This window comes from Halyomorpha halys, unplaced genomic scaffold (assembly GCF_000696795.3).
Source record: "Halyomorpha halys isolate HHAL.00 unplaced genomic scaffold, Hhal_1.1 Scaffold1043.1, whole genome shotgun sequence".
Lineage (NCBI taxonomy): Eukaryota > Metazoa > Arthropoda > Insecta > Hemiptera > Pentatomidae > Halyomorpha > Halyomorpha halys.
In genome coordinates, this window is record NW_027106205.1 from 289,133 (window position 1) to 302,109 (window position 12,977).

The 12,977-nt window shown below is 31.3% G+C and overlaps 1 protein-coding gene across 1 annotated transcript in view; it reads right to left on the bottom strand.

Moving 5' to 3' along the window:
• LOC106688039 (armadillo repeat-containing protein gudu) overlaps positions 1-9,421 on the bottom strand; it is a gene marked incomplete in the record, with an annotated part of 42,835 nt that extends 33,414 nt beyond the window's left edge. The window contains 3 exon segments of the mRNA XM_067044583.1: positions 6,103-6,196; positions 7,552-7,952; positions 9,246-9,421. Of these exon segments, the coding sequence (XP_066900684.1) occupies positions 6,103-6,196; positions 7,552-7,952; positions 9,246-9,290 (540 nt within the window).
• Between the last annotated feature and the right edge of the window lie 3,556 nt (positions 9,422-12,977).

Below are 12,977 nucleotides of genomic sequence, written 5' to 3' on the forward strand. Positions count from 1 at the left end.
TTATATTATATTATTATTAACAGTAGTTGTAAGGGTGCTCACAACCAATCGAGATCAAGCCTCTCAGCTAATCGGTTAAACAAAAATTAAATTTTCTTTTTTTTTGTAAATTACCCAGGAAATGTAAAAATATGACCATCTTTAGTACATATGATAATAAAAGAGAATTCTCAAAAACGTAGGTTGACAACTCACTACTTGTTTATTGACTTTCAGATTTCTCACGACAGTCATTAAAGGCCTAATTTATATACAGCCCTGTGTGATACAGGAATCCCTCCGAAACTAGTACCCTGATTAAAATGCTACTAAGTACAATGTCCAAATACCATTAGATTTGTTCCCAGAGTTCGTTTCCACAAGAGGAGGAAGGGCTTGGCTCTCTACTGTTAAAACTTGGATCTAGAAGTGGTGCGTGATTCAGGAATTCAGACTGACGACACTATTTTCAACAGATTGGTGTAAATACTTGATTTAGCGAATGATAAAGACCGGGTCGCAAGATCCTTCGAGTTTCTAAAGAATGCATTTTTGAAGATAGTCGAAGAAGTGGATGATTTGAAAATGAGCGTAATAGATCAAAGATCAAATAAATGCTTGCAGGACCTGGAACAGAGTTGGATGTTCGAGAACCTATTAACGTAATTTCACTTTTTCTAGAGCGGGTCGGTAAGAGAATTAAAAGAATAGTATGATTCATTAATCGAAAATAAGAAGTTTTTACGTTTCTCCCTACGGGTGGAACTAGTAATTATCTCTCCATTTTTATTTAAACATTCTCAATAAAGTAACTTTGGCATAGAAGGATTTAAATATTATATTAATAGGAATCCATTACAAATGACTGATCTACTTGACTATAATAAGGCCTATATGAACATACGGAGTTGAGCTTTGAGAATCCACTAACCTATCGAATTCCTCTCGTATTCAATCCTAAAAGTCACAAATCAAGTCATCCATCAGGACCTCAATGTTCTTTATGTTGCCGATTTGGCCAGAATAAATACCATTTCTTCTATGATAAACTTCTCAACCTCCCAAATCCTCTTGATTTTAACCTAGCTTCTCCTTCAATACCTAGTCCCTCTAGGCGTCTGAAAAGAAGATGGTCCCGACATCTTCTTCTCTAGTAATGTACTTGGAGTTCTATCAATGTGCAGATTCTCCACATGTTTTTATCATGTTATTTTATATCTAATAGCAAGTTTACTTGTTGTATATAATTTTTCAAATAACAAAAAATAAATAATAATTGGAGAACTGTTCAAACATTAATAATATAAAGCAGCTGGAATTTATGATATTCCCCCTAGAGCTGATATAGTGTTACTGATGAGCTGGGAGTTGCTTAAGTAGATCTTTTAATAAAAATAAATATTTATGAAAACGAATGGAAGAAAAGTAGGAATATGTACAATACTTATCCCGGTTCACGAAAAAGAAAGGAGGACTGATGATAATAACAATCCAAAATTTTGAATAAAATATTCAGATTATTATCAGAATCGGATTATTATCAGAAATTATCAGATACTACCAATTGGTTTTAGATGGAAACATATTGAACAAATTTTATTGTATATGTATTTTTAATCAACGTTATATAGATTTTAATTAAAATGGCTTTCGATTCTATAAGTCGTCCAGAGTTGTATAGTGATTTGATTGATCTAGGATTACCAAAGAAGTTAATATAGTTAGGTTAAGTATGTTCAATACACTTAGTAAAGTTTGAATTGCTAATGTTTACTCCGAAAAATATGACCGATGAGGTTTAAAACTAGTAAGCCCTTTTTTTTTTTCTAGTTTTCTCTAATTTAGCGATAATGTACACAGGCGTCATTCATACTACTTTTACTCATTTTACTTGGCCAAAATGCGGTAAATTGATTTTAATAAAACTGATGACATTCAGTAAACACAGATAAACCATTATGAGTGATTCCTCGCAGATGAGGAAGCTAAAATTACACGAGTATTTGAATTTTTAAAAGCACATCGCCTTCTTTATAAATTATAACTCCTCTTCGATTTTTATGTTTTTTATTTATTTTATTTTATTTTTTTTATTTATTTTTTAATTATTTTTCTATTTTTTATTTATTTTATTATTATTTTTTTTTTTTTTACTTTTATCATCCCATAGGCGTTGATGACCAGAGGGTTTTACGCCTTTAAGCAAAAATCAACAACAACAACAACCATTATGAGTGAAGGGTTACTTATAGGTACAGCGATGACTTCGTGAATAAAGATACGTTGAATAATTTAAGCTATATCAAAGCTATATAAGGTAAGATAATAGCTATATCTGTATAGGTGCTCAATGAAGGACTTGAGCCAAACAAAAGGATTATCTTTGTTAATCTAAAATTGCAAAATCATAACTTATAAAGTGTGAATTTACAAAACTGGAATACCTCATACTATTCATTACTGAATGAAATCGCGGCCGCTGATATAATTAAAAAAATAACCACTTGAAATCTTACAAAATTTGCGCAAAATATTTAGATCGAAGGGAGTCAAATTGAAAAGAGAATTTAAATCGCTAAAAAATGCCCTGTAAGTATGATTGAGGTGATATCATTACTACGATTGAAATGGACATGTAATGTTGTGAGGCCCAGCAAAGAACGTTAAACTACATCGCAAGTCAGTCCTGAAGTAACAATTTAACGTCCGAGAGGTTAGACTGAAACGTAGGTAAGATGATCGTGTTAAGTCAGACCTTGTTTTCTTTGCTTTTGACAGAGGCCAGGGGAGAAATATAAAGCTATTGACGGAATGGACATGGAACATTCGGGTTCGCTGACCTTTATTGATTGATTCACAAAGATTTAATGTTAATCTTACAGTAAATAAAATTGTAAAGTAATTAATCAGGAACGATATTTAAAAGTAGTAGTAAGTGTATCTCAATATTAGTCACTGTAAATGGACGAATATAATCGTGGCATTAAAGCTCATGGTTATAATTTTAATTTAGCGGAAGATAAATTTTCTAAATTTTTTTTTGTTTGTTTCAAATCCTTGCGATTTGTCCGGGTGGATTGGAGGAAATAACTGTTATCTCGGGTAATGGTCCCAAGGAGATTAGGACCATGGGGTTGGGAGGAATGCTCTTATCTCTTTAATCCTTGATCCACGTCACTGTCCCCTTTCTCCCTCCTCCCCCTCTCTCCTTTCCTCCTCCAGCCTCTTACCTTAACTTGATGGACACTCTTACTGTTAACTGTTAATGTGATCTACAATGTAAATACAGAGAAAACATAGAAAATACGTTCTATGAAAATGCATCACTATATGATATCCAATGTACTTTCAGAGTATTTATTTTTTTCTTTATTTAAGTAATCCTTAAAGTTATATACGATCTCTAATTTAACCTCTTCTTTTACCATATAGCATAGCCAGGACTCCCAATCTTTGCTGATTCTAGTCAAGTCCCTACTTTGTCTGAAATATTTACTCGTTCTACTGTACAAGTGCTCGAATCTTCTAGTGAAGATATCAACTGATTTCCAATTTTCATGTCTCAAATTATTCAGACCCGTGAGTTTCCACCGAAAATTTAAAGTCGCGCATATGTGGTCTATCTATGATGTCTCAGCGAGTACAATTCAGGGCTTATAAATGTTTATTAAAAAGCTGAATCTTAACTGTAAAACTGAAGTGATATTTAGTTGAGCAACGAAAGTTCTGATTACGTAAACTATAAAATAAAGTAAAATGCAGCTTTACCAATTGTGTGGCGAATAGACTTTCTTGATAATATTACACTGTTATTTAGGAATGAGTATGATATCGCTTATGTTTCGAATAAATTAAAGAGAAGAAAAAAACATATTTGATTCGGGAGTTCTTGTAAAGCTTATTATACTTATTCTTGCAGTCGTGTGTATTCGCCCTCCCGTTGCTCGGATAATGATATCAGGCCTCTGTTATAATCCTCTTCAAGGGAGAGATTTTGTTACGCAATCTTTTCCTTACAAGCCTGCTCCTATCTCTATGACTTGGCGGCCGAGCCTAATCTTGCTCATTTCTGTCCCAACCACGATATCTTCTCAATTTTGAGAACAAGCGAGAGTCTACTTCCATAGTGAATCAATATGCTATCAAAACTGCTTTCCATGCTTTCGGTGTTACCCCAATGAACACTGCATACAAAAGAGAGATAATCCAGAGTCAAGTATGTTTCCTGGTTATGTTATCATCAATAGTTCATTACGTTTATACATTAGTATGTAATATTTTGTCTTATCCAGTTCAAACATGATTAAGTGATATAAACTATTTTTAATGACACTACGGTAACATTATTACTATTCTAGATATAGACATATCTTAAAGACTTGTTCCGAATAAATGAGTGTTAAATATGACTTTTAACGTATTGTATTCTTGAAAAGTTTTACTATTTTAGAATATAATAATGGTTAAAGATAAGTAATTATTGTTCTTTAGGACCACAATTAATAATTTTATAATTTTTAGTATCGTATAATTGTTAATCTCGGTGATTGACTTGTAATAATGTATAGTATTGGTGATATAAAAACTGATTTCTACTAAAATAAATAGTTCATTTATTCATGTATATATATTCAATAAAAACAATTTAATTTAATGATTAACTATAAAGAAATAGTCTTTTTTAAAAAATAAGAAAAGTAGAAATTTGCAAAGTAGCTTAAAATGATAACAATTCTTAACATAGCTGGCAATAAAAAAAAATTCTCAATAGTATGGATGAAATAGTAGCTGAAAATTGAGAGTTTTTTAAATAGTTTATTACACGATTTACACGTAAGCAAACTAATTTTTCATTAAAAACCAAAAATGGCATCATTTTTTTTATGGAAAAAACTTTTCATTCATTTATTATACCCGCATTAAATATTTTTTAAACCAGTGTTTTGTAAATAACAATTGTAGAAATGAAAAAATTTACGTATCATCTTATAAAAGAAATTTAAATGGAGCCACACACATTACAATGCTTAGGGCTTCCGTGTCCACATTGAAGGAAACTTTCCGATCCTTAAATGTTTAATTGAGTTGTGTACCATTCTTTATGCACTTCCTTTCTTCTTGAATCCAATACTTATTTTAATTATTTTTAAATTTTATTATTACTTATTTATTTATTTCTTTTTTTTTTATCTGTCCTATGTCATATTTGTTTCAGTAAACTTTATCCTAAAAACTGAAATACTAATTGTATTTTTTATCATCGTCTCTGAGGATTTTTTAAATATCCTGGTTTAATCTAAAGCTATTGAGGTGTGATTTTTTCATGCCAGTTCGGAGGCGTTTGATTTGAAATAAGATAGGAGTGGGTCAGCCTCGTGTGACATAGTCATATTGCCTGGTCAGTCCGAATTCCTCTCTATGGCATTTGCGACTGGAAGTTCCAAAGGACTTGAGGTCCTTTTTTTAATTTGTAGCTTACTCCTTGGGCTTTTATTCCACAAAGATTTCCATTTATCTTTGATTTCCTTTAATATGTGCATGTAAAGAATATATGCATATAGCGGACCCAGTTCATATGTTAAGCTTATAGATTTTTTAATTTGGCCATATCTCGCTATAAAGTTCTTCCCGCTGCCTTTTTCGAAAAAAATGTTAGTAGAAATAAATTACGTTATCCTGGTATTATAGAAAGTTACTTAACACACCTTCCCGTTAATATACTCCTGTGTTTTTTCTCTTTGTCAGTTAGGAGAAAAGAATATTTTAAAAATCATTATCTTTATTACCTGCCACATATAATAATATGACTATTTTTGTTTTTATATCTTAAGCTTCTTCAAAATGTGCTATTGTGTGTGACAAAAAATTTCTCCAAAACCAAGGTACGTAACCTCCAGCTTCTGAGGAGTCAAAGATCATTGTCCAATAAGCCGTTGTTATTTTATTAATTTCGCAAAATAAAATAAATGAACATCCAGATAGCTTTAAACATTTTATTTAACACAAAAATAATAACTAGCTTCATAGGAAAAATCCTGGAATAAATATTCTTTTATCCTCCATGTGAGACTACATGTAAAGCATATCTTTTTTATTATTAGAATAATATCTAACATAACATACCCTTAGGTTGTTGACATGCCCTCTTGACTGCCAATATGTACTGGTATAAGCGTTTAGGTCATCATGCCTCATTCTAAATGGGTATGCACGAGGCCTGAAACCAAATAATATTTGTTTTAAATATATAATTTTAGTTAAGTGTCCAGTTATAGTCGTCTGTAATATGCTAACTTATTAATCAATAATCAATCTTAAAACTAATTATTCATAAAAAAAAATTTTGGAGAACAAGTAATTTTTTTTTACATTTTTGCTAGTTCCAAGAACTATTTTAAATACTTAAACCAGCAAAAATTAATAAAGTTGGAAAATATTTTTAAAATAACACTCTTATTCATATTTCGATAATAATGGTCTTATTATTACCAGAAGAGAAGCGTATATTTTGTGTGCTCAATAGATAATGATCGTCCATTGATAGGAAAGATGTACACACTCCACAGCCTACTAAATAAATCACTTTTTACTTTTATAAGCGTGAAAAAAAATTATTATGTGTGAACGAAAATACATAATAGCCAAATAACACAAAAGAAAAATTTAACATGGGCTTACTTTAGGAGAGTTTTTTTTTGTTATACAATTATAATAAGTAAAAGTTTATTTACTAATTTGGAGGGCGGTGGCCACAGGGTAAAGCGTGGTTACTAACTCCAAGGATCAGAGTTCGAATCCGGCTGGACAGAAAATTGTTTTCGGTTACACTGCAGTCATGAGTCAACTCCTGTGGGTTCTGGAGCCCTACTGGGGTCTACCCAGCCTCTTAAATTGGGTTAAAATTTGGCGTCCGAGCGCGGTTCTGACCAAATCACCTCCTTGCACAACCGTTCGTCTAGTAACAGTACTTCTTTACAAAGTACTGAACCTCTGACCCTTCATGGGTTTTAGCGGTGCAGATTAAATTTGATTTAATTTACTAATTACTATAACAAATTATTCTCTAGTATTTTAGAAATCATAAAAGTTAAAATAAATCAATACGCATGCATGCGATTTAAATAATTCAATAATAGTTTTCCAATTATGTAAGTTTCTAAATCATGGATTACTAAACATTACCGTATCCTCAACCTAGAATCATTTTGGTGAGCAATAAGTTTTGAGTCATTTAAGAAAACTTATGTTAAATCGATTCAGACTTAGATAGGCTTCAAGAAACTGCCTCCATGAAATTCAGGAAATGAAGATGCAGCTGGAATATCAGAGAGGAGTTATAACAGGACATACATATAGTAAAAAATTAGAAAAATATAGTTTAATAATACTTAATCAATAATTAATTAAGTAATACTTAATTAACAATTAGATTATTACTTATTAATAAGCTACACGCTACCAGATAATATCTTATTATCGATTAGCTATATTTTTATTGTTAAAGGATTCTTAAAATTAATCGCTAATATTTTTTCTTTAAGGATTACTGTATTTAAATTTGAGTATACTTACTTCGGCTTGGAAGGTTCGTCTGATTCTGTTGAAGAGTCACCTTTCTCCAATGGTGTGAAAGGAACAACTACAGTCACCGGTACTTGGATGTTGAAATCTGGTCTCATAAGGTTCTTAATTGTATCGTAGGCTACTGCTCTCCATCTTGTTTCTGGGACTGGTTCGGTTCTGCAGAGTGTTTTCCTATGTTCATGAAGCATCTCTTCCCATGTATAGTTCACTAAGCTGGTCGTCTTCATGTTTTCCATGCTGATTATGTCTCTAATAGCTCTATCTTCCAGTTCATTAAGAAGAGCCTTGATGTTTTCGATGACGATTTCTTGATCAGTTGTTCCTTGGAGGAGTGTTTCCAGCTCCTCTCTTTGTTCTTGTTCCTCGTCACGTACTGGAACATCTTTTAACTATCCAACATAGGGAAACTTTTTCAATATTTTAAAACGATAATTGTTGTTAAAGATTACTTTATATATTTAAATAATCAGAGCATTATTATCTATTGATTTTAGGTCAAGATAGTTAATATGAAAATATAGCATAGACCGATAAAGGACATTGGTTGATCGGGAGTAAGCATTTTGGATCATTTACATTAATTTTAAAATAGGTAAACATGTATAGTTTATAAATATAGGCATAGTAAAAGCAGGGAGAATTGATTTGGGATATACTCCAGTAGCTGAAAAATAGAATAATCAAAGGTGAGATAATACCCATCACCTTAGGATTTTTTTTGTGATTCTATTCGAAAGGTGAAAAATAATTACCTTCTGAAGTTCCATATGATGGTTGAATGAACAGGCAATTCACACCGATCGGACGTGGAAGTGGTGACCAACGTTAATTAAACATGGAAAACGAGGGTTGGTACATCTCAAGAAAGATCTATTGGTCCTAACATACAATCCGATCGTATTCAGCCATAATACGTGAATGTAGGCAGATTTTTTACTACCCTTGTACTCGTACCTAAGCAGCCTTCATTGGTTGTCATTGATGAAATTGGTTATCGAGAAACAAATAACCTGAAGCTTTAAAACTAAGTTTGTTATCCGAGACTGAATGAACTTTAATGAAATACCTGTACACCCACAAATTATGATAATTTGTAAATAGGCCATAGTTAATCGTCTGTTATACCTTCTGTAAGTATTTCAATCGAAATAAAAGTTTTTAATTACTTCTTGATCATCATATAATGTATCCTATATAGACGTGAAGTACACTTTCATAATGAACAGTTTGAAACATTGACAGGTTTTAACGTTTTACCATTGTTTCTTTGAAAGAATTCAGTGAACAAATTTGTTGAAACAACAAACAAAAACCCTTAAAACAGTTCCTAGTAACAATACATTGACTGTTTTTTTTTTTTTTAACATACTGATTTCATTCAACTAACATGCCTCATACTTCTCAAATTTGAAGATCAAAATAGAAAACCGGAGTTTCAATATAATAGCTTTAGAAAATCTAATTTTAAAGAAAATACTCATCAAACAAATTTTCTAGAAATATCAATTTCAACCCTTCGTATCTCTTCCACAAAGCCAGTTAGGATAATTAAACGTTCAAATAATTGACTTTCGAATGATCGACGCTCTACTGTTATTATTTCTGTTCCCACAAAAAGTTGAATTCATTCTTTTATTAAATGTGTTTTCATAAAAATAAATAAGGAAATTATGAATACTCACAAGTAGGCTGGAATCTGAGTTATATCCAATACTCATTCGGTTCATTGTAAAGCAGTCCAAATATACAAAATCGGAATGAAAATAAATTCTGAAGAGGAAAGAAAATTACTTTAAAAATCAAATCACATGTTAATAGATTTATCAATTTGTGTCAACAATCAATTTAGGTAACGAGACCATTTACTATTGCTCGGACCAGCCTCAATTTATATATTACTATTAGAATACATCTGTTCCCTAATGCGGTTTTTATAATATAGACGAAACAATATTTATGCTATTCGCAATCTTTAAAAGAGTGCACGACATATTAGTTTAAAAAAATAAACAATCACAAGATTGGACCTGGAAGACGTTTGATTGGATTATCAAAATGGATATCATTGGAACAATTTCAAAAGTTGCATGCTAATAAGCATTTCTAAGATGGTCCATGGCGCGTACAAGGTAAGTGGCTAAAAAAAAAAAAATACTAAATGGCAGAATGATAAAATTGAACAGACGTTAAAAAGGAAAACCGAAGCATGAAAGGCACATCTGTGGAATAACATTCCAACGAACTTGGTCGAACAGTCCAAGATTGCAATGTTACAGCAAAAAAGGAAAACATGGGTGGAGTTTAAAAAAAGGCACGAAGTCTGAAAAATCACAAAGATAGTACAAAACGATTCTGGCAGACAATAATGTTATTTAAAGAAAATATCAATAAGCATGATAGAACTATGAAAAAAGAAAAATAGTTTTGTTCTTGCTAAAAGAGTTACTATCAAAATCTCTTGCCTAAAGAATGTGGTACGTCTATGTCCCATCTCAGCCCGAATTAGAAGACATCAAAGAATTAGGTTAGAAAATAAGGTTGAATACGCTTTGTTTTGTTCAACTACAGAAGAACTAGAACTCACTGCAGTAGTCAACACGTAATGTGCAGTAAGTCATATAACATAAAATTAAGAGTTTGATTCTGTTTATAAGAATGATGAAGCTTTTTTAAGTTATTATAAATAAAAAATATTTCTAAAAAGACTTAACTGAATCCGATTCCTCCAATCTACGAACATCATCCCAACTTGGACGCTTGATGATTCTATGCACCCAGTGTTCTAGTATCTAACTAAAGCGACCTATGGCTTGTTCTGAACGTTTGCCTTTCGACACAGTCGATCGAACGTATTAACCAATTTCGGGGCAAACATGGGAAAGTTTGGAAAGATAACTATTGTGTAGTAGCAGGAATTAGTCTCCATCTTGACTTTAATCTTAAATGAAAAACATTGGTGGAATGGGACTGAAAATGATTTTAAAATTATTAATAAGGCTATGAATAAAATTTTTAGACCGAATATATACTATATTATATTATATATTATGTAATATAGTCAGTATTACACTAATTTGGCAGTCGACGGCTCATAAGTATTATTCAATCTTAATTTCAAAAGAAAAATTTTCTTTCTTTTTCAGATATATTCTCTTAGGTTTAATATTTCAAAATTGAAATATTCCAATTTTACTCAATAAATAACAACCTTACTTATCCTCCACTTGGTTTAATACCAGAGACGCGGTTGAAAGAGAAGTGCCGGAATCTCCATAGTCCTTTTAAGTGTGGGCAGAGCACGATTCGGAGTTACCCAGGCTGAATTTAAATATTAAATTGGAATGATTGTGTTTTAGATGTTATTTTACTTTAAGTTTGATATTGTTTTTTTATTATTTTTTTCTTCTATTTCTTGTTTTGTTTTTATTTAATTTATATATTTATAAATATGGTGTGAATTAGCTCTATGATCCCTATTACCATTTCCTATAAATATAAAACAAAATTTAATATGCAATAAAAAATAAAATGAATAATATATAGATTAATAATTACTAATGTTTCATAGTTATACGAGTTATATTTACTTTTCTGTACTGAAATTATTCAATAAATCAAGAATGTGTAAAATATAGGGAGATAAGGAATGATTAAACAGGAATTCGTGGCGTGTAAGGCGGAAGTGGGGGGTGCTTACCATCAATCACAAATTGTGATGGCTGTGCGTGCCGACATGGGCCCAACCCCTATAATTTAGAGGCGCAATGACAAAAAGGCGCTAATGTTCCCGTGTTTAAATGATTAAAGCAATTTCAATGGACTAATTTTTAAAATATAGCTATTTCTATATCCTTAAGAATTTTTTTCATGTCTATTCTGAAGTATACCAAGAAAGAAAGTCGCTAAGTACATTATCCTGGAATGGTTTATGTCTCATATCTTACGAACTCATTCCATCCTCTTTCTGAAGCTGTTTGATCTTAATTACCAGAGATAGATTTGTTAGTCATATCTGTTCAAAAGGACTTCTAAATAAATAATCAACCAGATTGCAAATTTCCAAGGACAGTAACCCGGAACTGACCCTACCTCCTCAGCCAGAAGTTAGGAGAGGACAGTTTATTGGAGGCCAATGAATACTACTTCAAAAATTTTATTAAATGAAAAAATGTTGTTACAAAGCTAGATCGTGAATCAACTGCAGCTGTATGTCAAGCTCAGGTATTGCTAGAAAATACGATTCTGAATAATAATCTGCCTTCTATTTTCTGCGAATTATTCTTTCATTGATAACGTTATCGTTGAATTGAAATAGACGTGCCACAATCTTAACAAAAATCGATGATGTTAAGATCTAGTAAGTTCATTTTATAGTTAAAGTTTATGTAATATCGCAGGCATGTACTTTAAATACGTATTCCTTAAATATGCCACATACAAATAGAGTAAAAACTACTGCATGCACGAGACCATTAATTTTGGAATAAAAATGTATTGCCTTAATTGATCATGAATAAAAAAAAAAAAAAAATCTTCTTATTTTTTTTTATTCCTAAGCCCCATGGGTGGGTGTCTATGGTTTGATATCAGGGGGTAATGAGAATTGGTTATAATCGATCTCTCTTACTGCATTTGAAATACATTTTATGAAGGTACTGAAAAGGGATGTACAAGAGATATAGTACTTACTAGACAAACGGTCTAAACTTCCAATCTATTACAAAAGATTTATCTACATGACTATAATGAAGCGAATCTGGACGTACGGAGTTGAGCCTTGGGCTCAACTATATTTTATTATATTATATTATATTAAATATAAAAAGTGGTAGGTGGTAATAGAGAATGACGAAAAATGGTCAAATAAAACCTATTCTAAGAAGAATTCCTCAGAAATCAAGATTTCTATGAATTTCACTGTGAAGGCGCATGCTCAATGGATTTAGCCTGATAAATAATTTTGTCATCATTGTTATTTGATATTTAACTTTATAATTTCACTAAATCAACATCTAAGCCCTCCAGTTGGCAGGATAGCTCCATAAAATCATTCTTAGTAGTTCAATATTGATGCCATCACAATTTTGCTTTTAGTGATGTAGAATGTAAATTTTATCGAAGTGGAATATTTAAGAAAAACAATTTTCTATGAGAAATAATATTACAAATACCTTTAATAAAATGTTGAAATTGGAAATGATTCAATTGTCAACTGAATAGCTCATTTGAAAATTAGTACCGATAAGTATTGCCTTAATTACGAAAATAGAAATTATTAACCGACGAAGAATAATTTTCTCCAAGTACAATAGTAAGATAAAGTTTGGTGATACGCGCACTCCCCAGATTGTTGATACTCAAAGTACTGTTGATTATTTATGTTGGGTACTGAGCATATTAGTTGAGGAGATTTC